The 23,059-nt window shown below is 44.5% G+C and overlaps 1 protein-coding gene across 6 annotated transcripts in view; it reads left to right on the top strand.

Annotated features, from left to right (window-relative positions):
* The first annotated feature begins 209 nt into the window (after positions 1–209).
* tank (TRAF family member-associated NFKB activator) overlaps positions 210–23,059 on the top strand; it is a 97,610-nt gene continuing 74,760 nt past the window's right edge. Inside the window, exons 1-2 of one of the 6 annotated variants that reach the window (XM_068035249.1) lie at positions 355–789; positions 18,746–18,783. In XM_068035249.1, coding sequence (XP_067891350.1) covers positions 781–789; positions 18,746–18,783 — 47 coding nt within the window. In that variant the 5' untranslated portion in view covers positions 355–780. Of the gene's footprint in view, positions 230–354; positions 790–941; positions 963–18,745; positions 19,433–23,059 lie in introns of those variants that run through there. The other 5 variants (XM_068035252.1, XM_068035248.1, XM_068035247.1 and 2 more) reach the window with 5 other exon arrangements.

Raw genomic sequence — 23,059 nt, 5'->3', positions numbered from 1 at the left:
TCACTCCAGATTTGTTGTGACTTGACTTTTGATTTAAAGAACAGTTTTAGGATCAGTCATTTGCTTGGCACCCACATCCCAGTTATAACTTCAGCTTCCGTGTGGCTCAACCTGGGTACCTAAAACAGAAATTTGTACATCCAGGGGTGGCAGGACCCATGGTGGCATGTGGGTGGGGTGCTGGGTCCCTGGCTGTCTACCTCTTTTCTACTGACTGCTCCAAGCCTAGGTGAGTGCGGAGACGGAGCATGCGGTATCCACTAGTACGCTTGATGCCTTCTGTGACTGGTGGACACCGGACAGTAGAGCGTTTTAGAGATTAATAATAGAATCCTGATTTACCTGGGAAGATATCCTTTTGTTTTGGTGGCTCTGCATATTTTGGCATGTTTTTTTATTTGAGTGGACCACCCCAGTGCCCGACAATGGGGCACTTGATATTTGTTTTGTGACCGCCAATGTTACCCTTATTGGTCTATCAATAAAGAGCCTGTTTCTCTCCAGGTTTTATTTACAGAGTGTGGCTTTATGTGGGATTACAAATCCCCATGTTAAGTACTGGGACAGTGGGCCTGCTGTGGCTGATCTGCTTCCTTCTCTCGATTCATGACGGGACGCTGGAAGCAGCGAGGCGGAAGTCAGCGAGTGCTGAGGCCGGGGATTCCCCACTGGGAACTTCCGAACTCTCCCCTCCGCTGTTAGGCAGCAGCCAATGAGCGGACACGGCAGAAATCAACAGCGCCAGAGGCCGAGGGAGCAGGGCGGCGGGGTATCGGGTCAATGCTGTTGGTGAGTGTGCTGGGAAGGGTGCCGGGGTCCCGATCGTCTGGCTCTCAGTCAGGGTCTGTCGGGCATCGCGCTTCGAGGTTTGGTATATGTCCCGTGGCAGCAAAGCTGTCTCTGTGTAGCTGGGGCCGGAGAAGCCAGAGTCAGTGCTGTCTTTAACTGTTTGTTAGTCTCAGGTGATTGTTACTGAGGCCTAGTGACGGGCACTGTCCAGCCCAGAGCTGGTGTCAGTTCCTGGTTAAAGGAGGAGGGGGCAGACTTTTTCATAGGATCAATAAAAGTGCAGCTGATATTTGCTTTTTACGGACTGTATTTTAATGACTGAACAGTTTATTGGTTCTCTTTTGTTTCATAAATCTTACTTGGAAAATGAACTAATCAAACTGTTGCATTGGCAGTTCAAGTGATCTTGTTTGCCAAATTTCTTTACTAAAGGAAAATATATGTAGGACAGTATAAAAGTTTTTATATTGTCGATAACCACACTGAAATGTTTCAAAAGCACCTCCTCCTAGGTGTTAGAGGTTGCTGGTTTGGGATGTGCTGTCGAAGAAGCCTTGCAGAGTGGCTGATGTGCATCTTCTCTATAATAAACACTGCAGCCAAGGTGTGTTGGTGGTGGAAGGAGTGGGTGTTTGAAGTGGTGAATGTTGGCAATCTGAAATCAAAATAGAAAATGCTGGAAATGCTCAGCAAGTTGGGCAGCATCTGTGGAGAGAGAATGTTTCTGGTTGATCACCTGAAATGTTAACTTTGTTTCTCTCTTGAATTGTTTAAAGTTACATTGAAAATATCTTCATTGAAGTTTGTTGCTTGGAATGGGTACCTTTTCAGGAATCAACAGCTGAAATGCTTCATATGTAAACCTGTGTTTTGTCTCTATGCAAACTGGTCTTGACTTTGCATTAATGTAATCTGGTGTGAATTTATCAAATCACATATAGATGACTGCTGAGGTTACGGAGGTAAACACACAACATTGGCAGTGCAGCCTTTTTAAACTTCTCACCATTTTAATGTTAGAGAAATTTGTCTGTATGGTTAAGTCTTTGTCAACATTTAAAACCTAATTTCTGTTTGGTTCTTGGGTGAATTTTATTACTTGTGTTTACATTGACATATATTTTCAGTGGCCAGAGGGATGCAGAGCTTGTAATACAGTTTTGGTATCCTGACTGCCATTGCATTACTCTGAGCAGGTATTGTCTCTGTGCAACAAGTACTTCTGTCTTTTTTATTCATTCATGGAATTTGGGTGTCATTGGCAAGGCCAGCATTTTATTGCCAATCCCCAATTACCCTGCTGCAGTCTATGTGGTGAAGGTACTCTCAGTGCTGTGAGGAAGGGAGTTCCAGGAATTTGACCTTGTGACAATGGAGGATAGGCGATGTATTTCCAAGTCAGGATGGGTGTGAATTGGTGGTGTTCCCATGTGCTTGCTGCCCTTGTCCTTCTAGGTGGCAGAGACTGCAGGTTTGGGAGGTGCAGTTGAAAAAGTGGCTGAAGTGCATCTTGTAAAAAATACATACTGCAACCAAGTGTATAAAGTGGTAAATGCGCTGCTGATCAAGCAAACAACTTTGGCTGCGATAGTGTTGAATTTTTTGAGTTTTGTTGCAGTTGCACCAATCCATGCAAGTGGAGAGTATTCCATCACACTCGTGACTTGTGCCTTTATAGATGGTGGAAAGGCTTTGGTGAGTCACTTGCTGCAGGACATCCAGGCTCTGACCTGCTCTTGGAGTAACAGTATTTTTGGTGCTGGTCTAGTTAGGTTTCTGGTCAATGGTGGCCCCTAGGATGTTAGGGGTGTGTGTGTGGGGCGGTTCTTAATGATCTAGAGTGGCTAACCTCTAAATAAATGACTAACTCCCTGCTGTGCACTGGAGATTTGTGAGGTATGGAGAAGGAAAATGGTTAATGGCAAAAACAGGAAATGCAGATAATGGGTCAGTCAACAGTTGCAGAAGAAAAGGTCAGGTTAATGTTTGGGGTAAAACTTCGAAAATGCTTACTTATCTTTCAGTTCTGATGAAGAATTGGAGGATGGTGACAGAACAGGACAAAACTACAGATATTCCAATCATAGGATGTTTAAGCAGGTTGCATTGAAGAAAAGCAGGAAATTGTTAAGTGATGTAAAAGATTGTCTGAGACAGGTGTGAAATTTGTTAATTTGTCTTCTTGTGCACTGAAGTCCGGATGCCAAACATACTTTGTGTGACAACAATTTATACGTACTTCCTTGAATCTAGTAGTTTGTATTTGTTGCACTCTGTGCAGTCTCTTCTCCATTGAGAAGATCAAGCTGTGATTTAGCGACCATTTTGCCAAACATATCTATTCTGTCCTCCAGTAAACAACAGACTGCCATGTGGCTTGTCACTTCAACTCCCTCTCTCATTTCACAATCTGACCTCTGTCTGTGGCCCAACATAGGCTTCAGTGAAGCAATGGAGACACGCATTAAAAGAAGAAAATAGCAAAAGGCCAACACAAGAAATAGGTGAAATTGGAGCAAGTTGAAAAGAAAAAGCTTGTAGATGCAGGGATTCTGAAATGAAAACTGAAAATGTATCACAGGTACCCCAGTCTTGAAAAGGCCAACATCAAGGGTACAGATCCCCCTACTAGAATTGTATTCTGGCACGTTACAACCAGAACATCAATGTGCCTTCCTTCCCAGCCAGTGGACCTATTCCACATCACTTTTTTTTTTGCTAAAGATAATTGGGGAACTAGTTTGTCTAAGGTTACTCATGTTGCTGCTAAGAATAGAGGGCTGCAGGGTGCCTAGAAGAAAGATGCAATACTCTTCCTGAAGCCTATGTTGGACTTGGTTGGAACTGCATAGGAGGCCATAGACAGAGGTCAGATTGTGAAATGAGAGAGGGAGTTGAAGTGACAAGCCACATGGCAGTCTGTTGTTTACTGGAGGACAGAATAGATATGTTTGGCAAAGTGGTCGCTGAATCACAGTTTGATCTTCTCAATGGAGAAGAGACTGCACAGAGGGCAACAAATACAAAGTACTAGATTCAAGGAAGTATGTATAAGTTGCTATCACACAGAAAGTGTGTTTGGCGTCCTGGACTTCAGTGTGCAAGGAGACAAATTAACAAATTTTGCACCTGTCTCAGTTGAAAAGGAAGATGCCAGAGAAGGGAAGCTGGCCGTTGGGATCGCGTTAGAATGAATGAGTATCCCCAGGAAGGAGAGAGTGGGTGAAAGATGTACTTGGCATGGGATCTTTTGGTATTTGGAAATGATCGATGATCTAGCAATTATAGAGGCTGCTGTGCAAAGTTGAGGATAAGTGGGATTGTGCTGTGAGCAGGGATGAAAGCAAAGGCACAGGAAATGGGGCAGATGCCTTTGAGTCTTGCCAACCATTTATTGTTAAGGAACCTTGGCTGAGGAACAATGAGGACATTTCAGAAGCTCTGATTCAAAACGTCGACATCTGAGGGTAGATGCAGTGGAGGTGGAAATACTGGAAGAAAGGGCTGGAAGAGTTATAGAAAGTGAGTCGGAAGAAGCATAATCCAATCCAGGTTGTGGGTACGAGTGTGTTTGTGATGTGTCTTCTGAAAGCCCATCACTATAGGTCATGCTATGTCCAGGAAGGGGGGAATACAGTCAGAGATGGACCATGTTTAGGTGAGGGGGATGGATGGGAATTGGAAGCATAGTTATTGAAATTTGCAAGAGCAAAATGCACCATCAACACATTATCTATATGTAATTAAGAAGTCTGGGGTGACAGGATATTGCAGGACTAAAGCATAGAGTATTCCACATATTATACAATAAGACAAGCATAGTTGAGTTGCATTCCTATACTAGACAACTTTCATCTGGAAAAAGTGAATGGAGATAAGGGAAGTTGTTCAGTGTGAGAACAAGTTCAGCCAGTGCTGGTGCATGAGGACCATTTGGGCTCTTATTCAAGAAAGAAATGGAAGGCTCAGGGACCATCTTGATGAGGGGTGGAGGAACTGGAGGTTCACGGTGGAAAGGGGATGATGGAGTTGGCAAATATGAAATCATGGGACATCAGAAGATTCTCAGTTGTTAGTGAGTGGATCTTTGACAAGGCAGGTAAGAATATAGTTAGTGTAAGAGGAAATTAGTTTGTTTCAGTATATCCCTGTCCAACAAATCAATCATTTTTGCTTTTTCCGTGCTGGTGCTTTCTCTTGCACGAGCAATTCAGTGTTATTTCTCTCTCAACAAAACAGAAGTGAGACAAATTTTCAACAAAAATGCTTTAAGTTTATAGAAAAAACTAAATTGACCAGATGCTCCCACGCACGCAGCCCTTGTGTTTGTAGAATAAAATGTACTCCATATAAAGCTTTTGAAATTTGACCTTTATCTTTGAGCATTTTTGAAAAACAACTGAGCAGAAACAGCTTGAAGCTTAAGGAAAATACTTTATCGGTATGAAATACTTCAGACATGTACATGCATTCAGAAGGTGCAACACATAATCAGCTCATGGTAACAACTTTGGGCAAAAATGTCTTGCCCGAACCTTTTGGGAGTTGCTGAGACCTTGAAGTTAAAACTTTAATCACAATACAAAAGACAATTCAATGGCTAAATCTAATGTAATTCTGAAGTATTTAATTTTCTGATTTTAAATGAAAATGTAAACCCTTATTTTGGGTATTAGAAATTCAAGTTATGGAGAGATAAAAGGCGATGTTTTCATAAAGAAGTTTGAGTGATTTGTTTGGAGATGATAACACAGCATTGTCTGTTGCCATACTATATTATTGCAGACTGATAGGATGTTTTCATTATAAAAATGGGCGCAAGAACTTAGAATGAAAAAGGTGTCTCCAGAATGTGTTGAACTGAGTGACAACAGGAAGTAAGGTTTTGCAGAGAGGAATATGTGCAAAACAAGATTTTTAATAGGATCTATAGATTAATTGATATTTTGTAATTGTTTATTATAAAAATAGACAATAACTGCTTTATGTACAAAGGAGCAAACAAACAAAATCCCCTGTTCTGTGTAAGCACCTGATAGTATCAGACCAACTTGAGAATTGAAGCAAACCTTGATCAATACTGTTTAATAGGGCCGAAAGATTATATTACTTCAGATGGTAAAGAAAATGCCAAATCTCGTGGACACCCAAACAGTTGAGAGGAACTGTGGCCTCTCACCAACTCCTCCCTGACTTAAACAACAAACATGAAATAAAAATGTCTGCAGCTGTCTACCGAGACAGCTGGTACATTTAGCTGATGAGATTGTTTACTAACCTGATGCATTGGCAGAAGATAAGTATCTCCCACAAAAGATCCTTCCATATGACATTTTATCCTTTAGTGAAGACCACATACCTCTGCACTTCCTCAAAGTAAAAAGCCCAGTGAACATAGTCAACAAATTGCAAACAAACAAAGCTAACTTCAAATAAAAGCAAAATACTGCGGATGCTGGAAATCTGAAATAAAAACAAGAAATGCTGGAACCACTCAGCAGGTCTGGCAGCATCTGTGGAAAGAGAAGCAGAGTTAACGTTTCGGGTCAGTGACCCGAAGAAGGGTCACTGACCCAAAACATTAACTCTGCTTCTCTTTCCACAGATGTTGCCAAGCTAACTTCAAAGATTAGCTAGTATATCAGAATAAAATAATTCCAATTGCAAGGTCATATCACCTGGCATGCCAGACAGCAACAAACAGTTCATTGTTCCTGTACGTCATCAGAGTTTGTACATGTTTGGAAGGAGTTTGTATATAATTCCTATCTGTTATATAAGATGTGATATAAGGCGTGCACTTCCTTTCCACAAATTTTATTACTTGTTGCATTTTTCAGTCATTGGAGGAAAATGGTACTTGCTGCGACTATCATTTCTTCTTTCCTCACCTGTCTTCAACCTCCAACCAGTTGGCCAATTTAAAATGTCTTTGATGGAAGCTGCTGTCTTCAGCTTGCTTCCTTTGTGCATCGCCTCCTGGTATTATGCCAGCTTCCTCTGGTTCTGCTTCAGCTTGTTCTTCACTTCCTTCCCAGTTGTCCAACTAATTTAGGGCCCACTACCTCTGGGCCTGCTCCTTTCTGTTTGAGCCACTTCCTTTAGAACTGCTATTGCTTTGTTTTGATGTTTACATTGATTGTACCCTTCCTTGACCCTGAGCAGAGCTTTCAGTCCCATATCTGCTCCATCACCAAGACCACCTGCTTCCATCTCCGTAACAGTACTCGACTCCACCCCTGCCTCAGCTCATTTGCTGCTGACACCCTCATGGGTATCTCTGGACTGAACTATTCCAATGCCTTCCTGGATAGCCTCCCATCTTTCACCCTCCATAAACTTGAGCTCATTCAAAACTCTGCTGTCCCCATCCAAACTTGCACAAGTCCTGTTCACGCATCACCCCTGTGATTGCTGACCTATACTGGCTCCTGGTCCAGCAATGCCTTGATAAAATTCTCATCCTTGATTTATTAAAATCCCTCCAGGGCCTTGCTTCTCCCTATCTCTAGAATCACCTCCAACCTTACAAACTCTCAGATCTCTGTGCTCCTCTAATTCTGGCCTCTTGCACATCCCTAATTTTAATCAATGCACCATTGGCAGTCGTGCTTTCAGCTGCCTAGGCCTTAAGCTCTGGAATTCTCTCCTTATACCTCTTCCTTTCTCCTTTTAATAAGCTACTTGTTTTATCAAGCTGTTGGTCACTTCTCCTAATATCCCCTTACGTGGCTCCATGTCAAATTTTGTTTGATCCTGTAAAACGTTACAATGTTAAAGCCTCTATAAAAATGCAGGTATTGTTGTACTCTACCACTTTCTGCTCCATCAACCTGGGAGTATGAAAGAAGACTGGAGATAAATATAAAGGAAACTGGGTTTGTTTTAAACTCTTCATTAAAAGAACAATTGACAGAATGGTAGTACCACTTGGGGATTAAGTATAATTGAGAGTGAAGAAATGTTGAGGGTGCTTAATACCAACTTGACAGCAGTATTTGTAGACAAGTGACATGGAAACTGATGGAATACATTTTTTTTTATTCATTCATGGGATGTGGGTATCGTTGGCTAGGCCAGCATTTATTGCCCATCCCTATTTGCCCTTGAGAAGGTGGTGCTGATCTGCCTTCTTGAACCGCTGCAGTCCATGTGGGATAGGGACACCCACAGTGCTATTAGGAAGGGAGTTCCAGGATTTTGATCCAACGACAGTGAAGGAACGGCGATATAGTTCCAAGTCAGGATGGTGGGTGGCTTGGAGGGGAACTTGCAGGTGGTGTTCCAAACCATTTGCTGCCCTTGCTCTTCTAGGTGGTAGAGGTCGCTGTGGAAGGTGCTGTCCAATTAACCTTGGTGCATTTCTGCAGTGCATCTTGTAGATGGTACACACTGCTGCCACTGTGCGTCGGTGGTGAGGGAATGAATGTTTGTGGATGGGGTGCCAATCAAGCGGACAGCTTTGTCCTGGATGGTGTCAAGCTTCTTGAGTGTTATTGGAGCTGCACCCATCCAGGCAAGTGGAGAGTATTCCATCACACTCTTGACTTGTGCCTTGTAGATGGTGGACAGGCTTTGGGGAATCAGAAGCTGAGTTACTCATCGCAGGATTCCTAGCCTCTGACCTGCTTTTGTAGTGACGGTATTTATATGGCTACTCCAGTTCAGTTTCTGGTCAATGGTAACCCCAGGATGTTGATGGTGGGAGATTCTGCAATTGAATGCCAAAGGGAGATGGTTAGATTCTCTCGTGTTGGAGATGGTGATTGGCTGGCACTTGTGTGGCGTGAATATTGCAAGCCACTTATCAGCCCAAGCCTGGATATTGTCCGGGTCTTGCTGCATTTCTACACGGACTGCTTCAGTATCTGAGGAGTCGCGAATGGTGCTGAACATTATGCAATCATCAGTGAACATCCCCACTTCTGACCTTCTGATTGAAGCAAGGTCATTGATGAAGCAGCTGAAGATGGTTGGGCCTAGTACCCTGAGGAACTCCTGCAGTGATGTCCTGGAGCTGAGATGATTGACCTCCAACAACCACAATCATCTTCCTTTGCACTAGGTATAACTCCAACCATTGGAGAGTTTTCCCCCTGATTCCCATTGATTTCAGTTTTGCTAGGGCTCTTTGATGCTATACTCGGTCAAATGCTGCCTTGATGTCAAGGGCAGTCACTCTCACCTGATCTCTTGAGTTCAGCTCTTTGTCCATGTTTGAACCAAGGCTGTAATGAGGTCAGGAGCTGAGTGGCCATGGTGGAACCCAAACTGAGCGTCACTGAGCACGTTATTGCGAAGTAAGTGCCGCTTGATAGCACTGTCGATGACCCCTTCCATCACTTTACTGTTGATTGAGAGTAGACTGATGGGGCGGTAATTGGCCGGGTTGGACTTGTCCTGCTTCTTGCGTACAGGACATACTTGGGCAATTTGCCACATTGCCGGGTAAATACCAATGTTGTAGCTGTACTGGAACAGCTTGACGAGGGGTGCAGCATGTTCTGGAGCACAGGTCTTCAGTACAATTGCCGGAATGTTGTCAGGGCCCATAGCCTTTGCAGTATCCAGTGCCTTCAGTCGTTTCTTGATATCACGCGAAGTGAATCGAATTGGCTAAAGACTGGCATCTGTGATACTGGAGACTTCAGGAGGAGGCCGAGATGGGTCATCAATGCAGCACTTTTGGCTGAAGCTGGTTGTAAATGTTTCAGCCTTATTTTTCGCACTGATGTGCTGGGCTCCCCCATCATTGAGGATGGAGGTATTTGTGGAGACACTTCCTCCAGTCAGTTGTTTAATTGTCCACCCCCATTCATGACTGGATGTGGCAGGACTGCAGAGCTTAGATCTGATCCATTGTTTATGGGATCGCTTAGCTCTGTCTATCGCATGCCCCTTATGCAGTTTGGTATGCAAGTAGACCTGGCTTGTAGCTTCACCAGTTTGATAACTCATTTTGAGGTATGCGTAATCCTGCTCCTGGCATGCCCTCCTGCACTCTTCATTGAACCAGGGTTGACCCCAGGCTTGATGGTAGTGGTAGAGTGGGGGAGTTTACAGTTTGTGGTTGAGTACAACTCTGCTGCTGCTGATGGCCCACAGCGCCTCATGGACGCCTAGTTTTGCATTGCTAGATCTGTTTGAAATCTATCCCATTTAGCACGGTGGTGCCACATAACACGATGGAGGGTATCCTCAATGTGAAGGTGGTACTTTGTCTCCACAAGGGTTGTGTGGTGGTCACTCCTACCAATACTGTCATGGACAAATGCATCTGCGGCAGGCAGATTGGTGAGCACGAGGTTAAGTATGTTTTTCCCTCTTGTTGGTTCCCTCACCACCTGCCTCTGACCCAGGTATGTCTAGCAGGTATGTCCTTTAGGACTCAGCCAGCTCAGTCAGTAATTATGCCACCAAGCCACTCTTGGTGGTGGACATTGAAGTCCCCCACCCAGAGTACATTCTGAGCCCTTGCCACCTGCAGTGCTTCCTCCTCATGGTGTTCAACATGGAAGAGTACTGACTCATCAGCTGAGGGAGGGCGGTAGGTGGTAATCAGCAGGAGGTTTCCTTGCCCATGTTTGACCTGATGCCATGAGACTTCATGGGGTCCGGAGTCGATGTTGAGGACTCCCAGGATGACTCCATCCCGACTGGATAACCACTGTGCTGCCACCTCTGGTGGGTCTGTCCTGTTGGTGAGACAGGACATACCCGGGGATGGTGATGGTGGTGTCTGGGACATTGTCTGTAAGGTATGATTCCGTGAGTATGACCATGTCAGGCTGTTACTTGACTAGTCTGTGGGACAGCTCTCCCAACTTTGGCACAAGCCCCCAGATGTTAGTAAGGAGGACTTTGCAGGATCGACAGGGCTGGGTTTACTGTTGTCATTTTTGGTGCCTAAGTCGATGCCGGGTGGCCCATCCGGTTTTATTCTTTATTGACTTTTTGAAGCGGTTAGGTACAATTGAGTGGCTTGTTAGGCCATTTCACAGGGCAGTTAAGAGTCAACCACATTGCTATGGGTCTGGAATCACACGTGGGCCAGACCGGGTAAGGACAGCAGATTTCCTTCCTGAAAGGACATTAATGAACCAAATGGGTTTTCACAACAATCGACAATGGTTTCATGACCGTCATTAAATTAGGTTTTTCTTTTTTAAATTCCAGATTTATTAATTGAATTCAAATTCCATCTTCTGCTGTGGTGGAATTCGAACCCATGTTCCCAGATAAATACTCTGGGTTACTAGTTCAGTGACAATACCGCTACCTCACTGCCTCATGGAAGGGGCATTACCAGAAACAAATATTCCAAAGAACTGCATCAAAAAGTTAATGGGATTAAAAATAGAAAAATTACTAGGGACTGATGGTATGCATTCACAAAGTACTGAAGAAAGTTCAGCAGAGATAAAGAAGGCAGAAGTAGGGTTCGATTTGGAAATCCAAATTATACCAAAAGTCTGAAAAGTTTAGTGAATGTTGCAAACCTGTACAAGAAAGGAGAACAGGATAAATCAAGAAATCATAAAACAAAGTGCTGGAAATACGCAGCAAGTCTGGCAGCATCTGTGGAGAGAGAAACAGAGTTCACATTTCAGGTCTGTGGCCATTCATCAGGACTGGCAACGGTTAGAAATGTAATAGGCTTTGAGCAAGTGAAAGGGTAGAGCGGGGGGGAACGGGGGAAGAAGAAAAAAAGGGAATGTAGATAGATCAGAGGGCAGGAGAGATTAAATGACAAAGAGGTCATGGAACAAAAGGCAAAGTGAGTAGTAATAGCCGTAATAAAAGACAAAGCATTTGTCCAGAGAGTGTTAATGGCCGAATAATGAACAGTTCTGTCCGAAAGCAAAAACATGAAAAATAAGTTCAAGATTGGCACATGGTTAAAAAAAAAAACAATTAAAATGGCAGCCGTGGTCTGAAGTTGTTGAACTCAGTGAGAGTCCAGAGGGGAGTACAAAGACAAACAAAGAACAGTACAGCACAGGAACAGGCCATTCGGCCCTCCAAGCCTGCGCCGATCTTGATGCCTGCCTAAACTAAAGCCTTCTGCACTTCCAGGGTCCGTAGCCCTCTATTCCCATCCTATTCATGTATTTGTCAAGATGCCTCTTCCACCACCTCCCCCGGCAACAAGTTCCATGTACTCACCACCCTCTGTGTAAAGAACTTGCCTCGCACGTCCCCTCTAAACTTTGCTCCTCTCACCATAAACCTATGTCCCCTAGTAACTGACTCTTCCACCCTGGGAAAAAGCTTCTGACTATCCACTCTGTCCATGCCGCTTATAACTTTGTAAACCTCTATCATGTCGCCCCTCCACCTCCGTCGTTCCAGTGAAAACAATCCGAGTTTATCCAACCTCTCCTCACAGCTAATGCCCTCCAGACCAGGCAACATCCTGGTAAACCTCTTCTGTACCCTCTCCAAAGCCTCCACATCCTTCTGGTAGTGTGGCGACCAGATTTGCACGCAATGTTCTAAGTGTGGCCTAACTAAAGTTCTGTACAGCTGCAGCATGACTTGCCTATTTTTATACTCTGTGCCTCGACCGATGAAGGCAAGCATGCCGTATGCCTTCTTGACTACCTTATCCACTTGCGTTGCCACTTTCAGTGACCTGTGGACCTGTATGCCCAGATCTCTCTGCCTGTCAATACTCCTAAGGGTTCTGCCATTTACTGTATACCTCCCACCTGCATTAGACCTTCCAAAATGCATTACCTCACATTTGTCCGAATTAAACTCCATCTGCCATTTCTCCGCCCAAGTCTGCAACCGATCTATATCTTGCTGTATCCTCTGACAATCCTCATCACTGTCCGCAACTCCACCAACCTTTGTGTCGTCCGCAAACTTACTAATCAGATCAGCTAGATTTTCCTCCAAATCATTTATATATACTACAAACAGCAAAGGTCCCAGCACTGATCCCTGCGGAACACCACTAGTCACACCCCTCCATTCAGAAAAGCACCCTTCCAGTGCTCCCCTCTGTCTTCTATGACCGAGCCAGTTCTGTATCCATCTTGCCAGCTCCCCTCTGATCCCATGTGACTTCACCTTTTGTACCAGTCTGCCATGAGGGACCTTGTCAAAGGCTTTACTGAAGTCCATATAGATAACATCCGCTGCCCTTCCTTCATCAATCATCTTTGTCACTTCCTCAAAAAACTCAATCAAATTAGTGAGACATGACCTCCCCTTCACAAAACCATGCTGCCTCTCGCTAATAAGTCCATTTGTTTCCAAATGGGTGTAAATCCTGTCCCAAAGAATCCTCTCTAATAATTTCCCTACCACTGACGTAAGGCTCACCGGCCTATAATTTCCAGGATTATCCTTGCTACCCTTAAACAAAGGAACAACATTGGCTATTCTCCAGTCCTCTGGGACCTCACCTGTAGCCAATGAGGATGCAAAGATTTCTGTCAAGGCCCCAGCAATTTCTTCCCTTGCCTCCCTCAGTATTCTGGGGTAGATCCCATTAGGACCTGGGGACTTATCTACCTTAATGCTTTGCAAGACACCCAACACCTCCTCTTTTTTTTTTGATAATGAGATGACTGAGACTATCTACACTCCCCTCGGCTCATCATCCACCAAGTCCTTCTCCTTGGTGAATACTGATGCAAAGTACTCATTTAGTACTTTAGTAGAATGCCTAATTGGAAGATGAGTTGCTGTCTCTTGATCTCTTTGTCATTTAATCTCTCCTGCCCTCTGACCGATCACAGACCTTCCCTTTTGTTGTTCTCTTCCCCCTCCCCTACTCCACCCCCCAGCCCCTTTCACTTGTTCAAAGCTTATTACATTTCTAACCTTTGCCAGTTCTGATGAAGGGTCACAGACCTGAAATGTTTACTCCGTTTCTCTCTCCACACGTGCTTCCAGACCTGCTGTGTATTCCAGCAATTTCTGTTTTTATTTCGGATTTCCATTATCCGCAGTATTTTGTTTTTATTTATGTTGTTAAGACCAGGTGAGAAAGGTGTCTCGGGGTCTTTTCAGCCTTCACCTGGTCTTACTGTAACAGGAATTAATTTTAAACACACTGTGTTCTGAGCACCCCCTTGGTGAATCCTTGTTCACCACTTTTCAATTATAAGGCAAAGAAATGAACATAAACAGGCTATCTTAGGTTTAAGGAAGATAAGTGAAGTTTATTTCAACTTAAACTGTAACACGGTTAACGCCTACAGATATACGACGTGCCCACGTGAGCATGCACAAGCAATACACACGTGCAAATAAGGGCAGAAAAGAGCAGAAGAAAAATAGAGGTTTGAGGCAATATCAGAAGAGTTTCTTGTTTACCGTGCTTTGAGCTCACTGTAGTCCTTCTGTAAATCATCTTGCTTTTTGACCATCTTAACAATTAACCTGGACTGCTAGCCTCTCCACCTTCCATGTCTGGTAATCAAAAGTCCATTGTAGATTAAATTGGAGCAGAGAGCGGCCGCTTTGTCCGTTCCAAGTACTGTCTGTTACTATGCAAATGTTTTTCCATTCTGGGGCTTGGCAACCCCTTGTAATTGGCCGCCTTTTCTTCCCAATTTTAAGTTTTAATGTTCATGTGAAGTAACGTGTGCCTCATTCTTGGCAGGTGCCTTCATGACACCTCCACACCCAGATGAATGAAATGCGATTTGAAAAAATAATGGCACATTTTATTACAAGGTTTGAGATAAATATAAGATACAGAAAGAAAAACCATGCATTTCTCTCATTTATTTCCATTCGTTCATCAATCTTAAAGCCTATTAAAACTGTCTTTTCTGGGTGCCAGTGCTGCTTTAATTTCCCCTTTTTGGGATCCTCATAACCATGTGGTTTCCTGGGGAAGCTTTTCCTCAGTTTGCCCACTGCCATGATTGCCCAGGATTTTGTTCCTGCTGAAACAATTTTTTTTTGGAGAGTTAATAGTGGGCGTGTCTATCCTGAACACACTTTGTGTTTTGCTGAGTCTTCAGAGGATGGGTGGTTCCCGTTTTCTCTGACTGAAGGGGACGATTCTTTGTTAATTTCCCTTTTGTTCTCTCGGACATTCCTATCTGCAGGTATTTGTGCAGACTTGACTGCATGCTCCTGGGGCACTTTGACTTGGTGAGGCATCATCCTCACAGATTCTCTGCCCTCTACAGGTCTCTGTCTCTTTAGGTTCCTGTAAACGCCGTTAGCAACTCTGGTGGGGTGCTTCTCGAGTCTGCATTTACATAGGAGGATGTGGGGTCTAACCTTTCACATTTTGCAGGGCTGGTTGACCGGACAGTAGGGGTTTTCATCCAGGATTCCTCCCAAACCTCCTTTAACCTGCCATCTTGGTCACTTTTTCCCCTTCTCTTTCCAAAGTTTTGCCAGCCTTGTGCCTATCTGTCTCCTTTTATTCTCAGCAGGGTTCATCAGCCCTCTGCTGGAGGGTTCTGCTAACACTGGTACAGGACTTAGGGGTGCATGTTTCACTGTAGGTTGGGGTTTCCCCTCAACCTGGAACATGTGGCAACTCCTGCAGTACTCCACCACATCTTTGTGGAGTTTTGGCCAGTCAAACTGCTGTGTTATGCAGGCTTTGGTATTTTGTATACTGGCATGTACAGCCACTGTAGTCTCGTGGGCCCTTCTTAATATTTCTCCCCAGTACCTCTGTGGCACCACGAACTGATGAACTATTGTCCACTCCTTGCTCTCAGGTCTGTGAGGAGAACTCCATTTTCACATCAGTACCTCATTCTTTAAATAGTAGCAATCAGGGACTCCCTCTGCTTCACTTTCAGACTGGGCAGCCTGTGCTAACTCTCGCAATACTGGGTCAGCTTGCTCAGCCTCAGCTAGGCAAAATGCATTTAATTCATTCCCTGGGTCTCCTAACTTTCCAAAGAAAGTCTCGGCCGGGCAGACCTCATGGTCATCTGCCTGCAGTGCCAATGTAGTCTCTTCTCGGGGAGCTGGTTTGATCATGGCCTGATCTACTACACATTCAGGGGCACTGTAGGGGACCGTCTCCTGCCACTGCCCTGTCTCTCTGACCTTTTCCGGTCTTTGTTTCACTACTGGGGGGGCTACCACCTTCACCCCTCTCAGATCATTACCTAGGAGCAGGTCAACCTCATCCACAGGCAAACCAAGGACAATCCCTACCGTCACCGGTCCCAAAACTCGGTCGCACTCCAGGTGCGCCCAGTATACAGGTACAGACATAAGCTGCCCTCCAATACCATTCACCACCATTTTGGTGTTCACTGCACTCTCTGGGGGAAAGGTCAGGCCTTTTCCCAGTAAAAGGGATCTAGTGGCCCCTGTGTCCCTGAGGATCACTATGGGCTTGCTTGCTTGCCCCACTCGACGGGTATGGGGTTACTTTCCCTTCAGACACAAAACCCTGATCACCTTCAGGAATCCTATTTTCCTGCACTGGTCGTAGTAAGCTTCCGGGGTTGCACTCTTACTGCAGTTAAAGCCACAGCTTGTTCTGCTGTGCTTTGCATCTGGTCCCTGTCTTCATTGAGCAGGTGTTCCCTGATTAACCCTACCGTTTTCCCTATTAGTTTCCAGGAGTCAGCTTTTAGATGCCCTGCTTTATTACAATGGAAGCACACAGGTCTCCGTGTCTCACTCTTGCTCACAGCACCTTCCTTTTTGGTTGGAGGAGGGCCCCCTATGTCTCCTGCTTTCATTTCTCATCTGGACTGCCTGGGTGGATATCACCTTCCCACCCTTTGTCCTTTTCGGATTTGTGGAGGTGATTAGGAAAGGGTCTGCGCTGAGAAACCGACTTGTATATTAAAGCAAACTCATCGACTTGAACGGCCACTTGCCAGGCTCCCTACTCTTCTACATGTGTCTTTATTGAGAGTGGGAGAGTGTTTTTAAAATCTTCTAACAGGACTTCTTCTCTGAGAGTCTCATAGCTGAGCTGTATTTTAAGAGCCCTCAGCCACTGGTCAAAAGCCAGCTGCTTACTTCTTTCAATCTCCAGATAAGTTTGATTAACTTGCTTTTTGAGGGTTCTAAACTTTTGGCAGTAGGATTCAGGTACTAAATCATATGCCCCAAGGATAGTATTTTTGGTCAGTTCATAATTTGATGAACTCTCATCTGGCAACAAGGAATAACCCTCATGGCCTTTTACAGTTAGCTTGCTTTGTATTAAAAGAGATCGGGTCTCAGCTGGCCGTTTAGCTGCCTTGCCAGTTTCTCAAAAGAGACAAAAAACACTTCCACATTTTCCTCATTGAATTTTGGAATTAATTGAGCCAGTTTTAGCATTCTGCTCCTCCATATTGGCCATGCTTTCACTGGGGTTACTCTGTCACTCTCCAGATAACTCAAGCCTCCTTAGCTCTCTTTTGTCGCATTCTTTCTGGAATATTCTCTTGCTCTCACTCTCTCCCGCCTGTCTTTCATTTTCTTCACGTTCCTTCTGGAAGGCTTTCCCTTTCTCCCGCTCCTGTCTCTCTCTCTTTCTTTCTCTTTCCCTGTCTTCTAATTCAAGTTTCCTTTGTTCAAATTGTATCTTTGCTAGCAGTACCCTGTCTGGGTCTGCTTCTAACCCTGTTTCTGCTTCAGATTCAAGGGAAAAATGGTTGGCCACTAGCCTTAGAAGTACAGACTTCGTGACCTTGCCACACTGTTCAGCCATTTTTCTCAACTCCGCCATAGACAGTGCTTTTAACTTATCCCAAGTTACTTCACCCTAGCTTGGAGAGCTGTTAGCTTCAGCTGCAGACATGTTTGTATTCAGTTACACACAACTGCAAGAAACCAACATTAATCTCACTTTTTTTTATAGGGAACAATTTGGCTTCCCACTTCCAATTTTTCTTGTTTGTCTGTGGGTAAAATCCCAGACACTAGCACCCAAATTTCTCTTGCGACCAGGTGAGAAAGGTGTCTATGGGTCTTTTCAGCCTTCACCTGGTTTTATTGTAGCAGGAATTAATTTTAAACACGCTGTGTTTTGAGCTCCCCCTTGGTGAATCCTTGTTCACTGGCTTTCTTAGGTTTAAAGAAGAAAAGTGAAATTTATTAAAACTTAAAATTAAACTCTAATATGGTTAACGTCTATGGATATACGGTGCACCCACGCTAGCATGCACACGCGATACACACACGCTAATAGGGACAGAAAAGAGCAGAAGAAAAATAAAGTAGAGAGGTTTGAGGCAATATCAGAAGAGTTTCTTGTTCACTGTGCTTCGAGTTCACTGTAGTCCTTTTGTAAGTAGCCTTGCTTTTCATGGGGGCAAGGAGTGGCCCATTTGACTGTTCCAGGTACTGTCTGTTACTATGCAAATATCTTTCCAGTCAGGGACTTGGAAGCCATTTGTAATAGGCCTTCTTTTCTTCCGGGCAGCAATTTTAAGTTTTAATGTTCATGTATCGAAATAATGTGTGCCTCATTCTTGGCAGGTGGGGGCCTGCATGACAAAGTATTACCTCAATTGTGGGTCAAGTCCTGTTTTCAACATTTAAGATGAAATTGATGGCTGCTTAAAAAGTCATAGACTAATCAGGAGTAATCACCATGATTATGGGAATTCAATGGATACTGTATGCACAGATTTCGGAGGGGAGTTCTGTGAGCGCAAGAGACTTGTTATAAAAAGAAATATACTTGGTATTAAAGGCAATCCAGCTATGTGGAGAGAGTGGTAGCAAGGAGCCAGAAAGTAAAGGATAGAGGAAACTTGATGTGTTTTTATTATTGTTACAGTGGTGTACCCCAGGGTTCTATGCTGCAGCCTTTTTTCATTATCCAAATCATTTATGTGAATGCTCTCGGTACAAGAGGAATGATATTAAAGTTTAATGTTGCCAAATTAGGGGCATGGAAATATAAACGGAAAATGCTGGAAGGCAGGTCTGGCAACATCTGTGGAGAGACAAGGCGTCAACGTTTCAGGTTGATGACCTTTCATCAGAATTTTTCTTTTCATTTCAGATCACCAGCATCCACAGTATTCTACTTTTCTTGCAAGGGTATGGAAATCTCTAAGGAAGAAAATAGATTGAAGAATGACAAACCATTTGTCGGAGTGGGTCGACAGTTGGTAGATGCAGATAAATCTGAAGGGGGACGTTTTTGGAATATGGAATGATTGAAAGGAAACATCAACTAAATTATAAAGTTTATTATTGAAGTGGAGAATCATGTATAGGGCTTAAGATATCATGGAATCATAGAATGATATAGCGCAGAAGGAGGCTATTCTGCTCATCTTCCCTCCATCATAAGGTCTGAAGTGGGGATGTTCGCTAATGATTGTACAATGTTCAGTACCATTCACAACTCCTCAGATACTGAAGCAGTCCATGTCCATCTGCAGCAAGACCTGGACAACATATAGGCTTGGGCTGATAAGTGGCAAGTAACATTGATGCCACACAAGTGCCAGGCAACGACCATCTCCCACAAGACAGAAACTAATCATCTCCCCTTGACATTCATCAGTGAATCCTTCACGATCAACATCCTGGGGGTTACCATTGACTAGAATACTGTGGCTGCAAGAGCAAGTCAGAGGCTCGAATTCTGCAGCGAGTAACCCACCTCCTCATTCCCCAAAGCCTGTCCGCCATCTACAAGGCGCAAGTCAGGAGTGTGATGTAATACTCTCCACTTGCCTGGGTGAGTGCAGCTCCAACAACATTCAGAACATTCGACACCATCCAGGACAAAGCAGTTCGCTTGATCGGCACCCCATGCACCACCTTAAACATTCACTCCCTTTGCCACCAATGCACAGTGACAGCAGTGTGTACCATATACAAGATGCACTGCAGCAACTCACCATGGCTCCTTCGGCAGCACCTTCCAAACCTGTGATCTCTTCCACCTAGAAGGACAAGGGCAGCAGACACGTGAGAACACCATCATCTGCAAGTTCTCCTCCAAGCCATGCACCATCCTGACTTGGAAATATATTGCCATTCCTTCACTGTTGCAGAATCAAAATCCTGGATTTCCCACCCTAACAGCAGTGTGGGTGTATGCGCACCAGATGGACTGCGGTGGTTCAAGAAGGCAGCTCACCTTCTCGAGGGCAATTAGGGATGGGCAACAAAGGCTGGCTTCGCCAGCGATGCCCACGTCCCATGAATTGAATTTTTTTAAAAATTGTGCCTGCGCCAGCTTTTTGGGGGAGCTATTCAAGTAGTCTCACTCCTCTGCTCTTAACCCACAGCTCTGTAATTTTTTTTTTTCTCCAAGTATTCAATTTGCTGTTGAAAGTTCTTTGTTGAATCTGCTTCCTTCAACCTTTCAGGCAGTACATTGCAGATCATCATAATTCATGGCGTTTTTTAAAATCTCATATCACATCTGGTTCTTTTGCTAATTGCCTTGAATCTGTGTGCTCTGGTTACTGGCCTCTCCGCCACTGGAAGCATTTTCTCTATCAAAATGGTTCGTGTTTCGAACCTCGATGAAATCTTTTAACCTTCTCTGCTGTAAGGAGAACAACGCCAGCTTCTCCAGTCTCTCCACGTAACGGAAGTCCCTTATCCCTGCCACTATCCTCGTAAAAAAAATCTCATCTGCACCCAGTCCAAGGGCCTGCCATTCTTCCTAAAGTGTTGTGCCCAGAATTGAATGCAATACTCCAGCTGAGACCTAAACAGTGATTTATTAAGGTTTTGCATAACTTCCTTGCTTTTGTACTCTATGCCTCTGTTAATAAAAATATGGGTTCCTTGCTTTATAACAGCCTTCTCAGCTTGTCTTGTCATCTTCAAAGATTTGTGTGCATACACTCCCAGTTCTGTGTTCCCACACCCTCTTTAAAATTTTGCCATTTAGTTTATATTGATTTTCCTCATTCTTCCTAACCGAAATGTATCACTTTGCACTTCTGTGCAATAAGTTCATTTACCATATTTCTGCCCATTTGACCAGTCTCTTCTCACTCTTGTTCTCACCCTCCCCTCCTCATGAAACCTCTTGTTATCCTCCTCATTGTTTACTGTATTTTCATGTCATCTGCAAACTGTGGAAATTATGACTTGTGTGCCCAAGTCAATGTTATTAATTATACCAAAAAGAACTGTGGTCCCAATACTGACCCCAGGGGAGCACCACTGTATCTTTCCCCCCCAGTCTGAAAAAAAAAATCCCCATGACTCCCTCCTTTTCTGTTCCTTCGCTAATTTCATATCCACGCTGCTCCTGGCCTTTTACTCCCATGGGCTTCCATATTACTAATAGGTCTATTTATGTGGTACTTTTATCAAATTCCTGTTGAAAGTCCATATACTCATCAAACTTCTCCATTACTTCATCAAAAAAACTCAATCAAGTTAGTCAAACATGGTTTGCCTTCAACAAATCCAACCTGACTTTCATTTAATATAAAATAAAAACAAGAAATGCTGGAAATACTCAGCAGGTCTGGCAGCATCTGTGGAGAGAGAAGCAGAGTTAACGTTTCAGGTCAGTGACCTTTCAGAACTGGGAAATATTAGAAATGTAAAAGGTTATCAGCAAATAGCGTGGGGGTGGGGCAAGCGATAACAAAGGAGAAGGTGTAGATCGGACAAGGTCACAGAATAGCTGACCAGAAGGTCATGGAGCAAAGGCAAACAATATGTTAATGGTGTGTTGAAAGACAAAGCATATGGTGTTAACGGACTGAAAATTGAACAGCCACAAGTACAAACATGGAAACAAACAGTGGGTGAGCAAACTGAACAAACTATGATGAAATAAAATAAAATAAACACAAAAAAAATATATATTTTTAAAAAAGGAAAAAGAAAAAATAACTAAAAATAAAAGTAAAATGGGGGGCCCGTCATGCTCTGAAATTATTGATCTCAATGTTCAGTCCGGCAGGCTGTGGTGTGCCTAATCAGTAAATGAGATGCTGTTCCTCAAGCTTGTGTTGATGTTCACTGGAACACTGCAGCAATCCCAGGACAGAGATGTGAGCATGAGAGCAGGGGAGAATGTTGAAATGGCAAGCAACCAGAAGCTCGGGGTCCTGCTTGCAGACTGAGCGGAGGTGTTCCGCAAAGCGGTCACCCAATCTGCGTTTGGTCTCCCCAGTGTAGAGGCGACCACATTGTAAGCAGCGAATACAGTATACTACGTTGAAAGAAGTACAAGTAAATCGCTGCTTCACCTGAAAGAAGTGTTTGGGGCCTGGGATAGTGAAGGGAGAGGAGGTAAATGGGCAGGTATTACACCTCCTGCGACTGCAGGGGAAGGTGCCATGGGAAGGGGACGAGTTGGTGGTAATGGAGGAGTGGACCAGGGTGTCACGGAGGAAATGATCCCTTCGGAATGCTGACGGGGAGGGGAGTGGAAGATGCGTTTGGTAGTGGCGTCATGCTGGAGGTGGCGGAAATGGTGGCAGATGATCCTTTGGATAGGGAGGCTGATGGGGTGGAAAGTGAGGACAAGGGGAACCCTGTCGCGGTTCTGGGAGAGAGGGGAAGGGGTGAGGGTAGAGGTGCAGGAAATGGGCCAGACACGGCTGAGGGCCCTGTCAACCACAGCAGGGGGAATCCTCGATTGAGGAAAAGGAAGACATATCAGAAGTGCTGTCATGGAAAGTCGCATCATCAGAGCAGATGCGTCTGAGGCGGAGAAATTGGGAGAATGGAATGGAGTCCTTACAGGAGGCAGGGTGTGAAGAAGTGTAGTCGAGGTAGCTGTGGGAGTCGGTGGGCTTATAATGGATATTAGTAGACAGCCTATCCCCGGAGATGGAGATAGAGAAGTCGAGGAAGGGAAGTGTCGGAGATGGACGATGTAAAGGTGAGAGAAGGGTGGAAATTAGAAGCAAATTTAATAAACTTTTACAGTTCGGGGCGGGAGCAGGAAATGGCACCGATACAGTCATCGATGTATCAGAAAAAGAGTTGGGGAGGGGGCCTGAGTAGGACTGGAACAAGGAATGTTCAACATATTCCACAAAAAGACAGGCATAACTAGGACCCTTGCGGGTACCCATAGCAACACCTTTTACTTGAAGGAAGTGAGTGGAGTTGAAGGAGAAGTTGTTCAATGTGAGAACAAGTTCAGCCAGGCGGAGGAGGGTGGAGGTGGATGGGGACTGGTTGGGCCTCTGTTCAAGGAAGAAGCGGAGAGCCCTCAAACCGTCCTGGTGGGGGATGGAAGTGTAGAGAGATTGGATGTCCATAGTGAAGAGGAGGCGGTTGGGGCCAGGAAACTGGAAGTTGTCAAAATGACGTAGGGCGTCAGAAGAGTCACGGATGTTGGTGGGAAGAGACTGGACCAGAGGAGAAAAGATGG

The sequence above is a fragment of the Heterodontus francisci genome, chromosome 7, assembly GCF_036365525.1.
Source record: "Heterodontus francisci isolate sHetFra1 chromosome 7, sHetFra1.hap1, whole genome shotgun sequence".
Taxonomy (NCBI): domain Eukaryota; kingdom Metazoa; phylum Chordata; class Chondrichthyes; order Heterodontiformes; family Heterodontidae; genus Heterodontus; species Heterodontus francisci.
The sequence above is the reverse complement of the archived record's forward strand: the minus strand, read 5'-3'. Positions and strand labels throughout refer to the sequence as shown.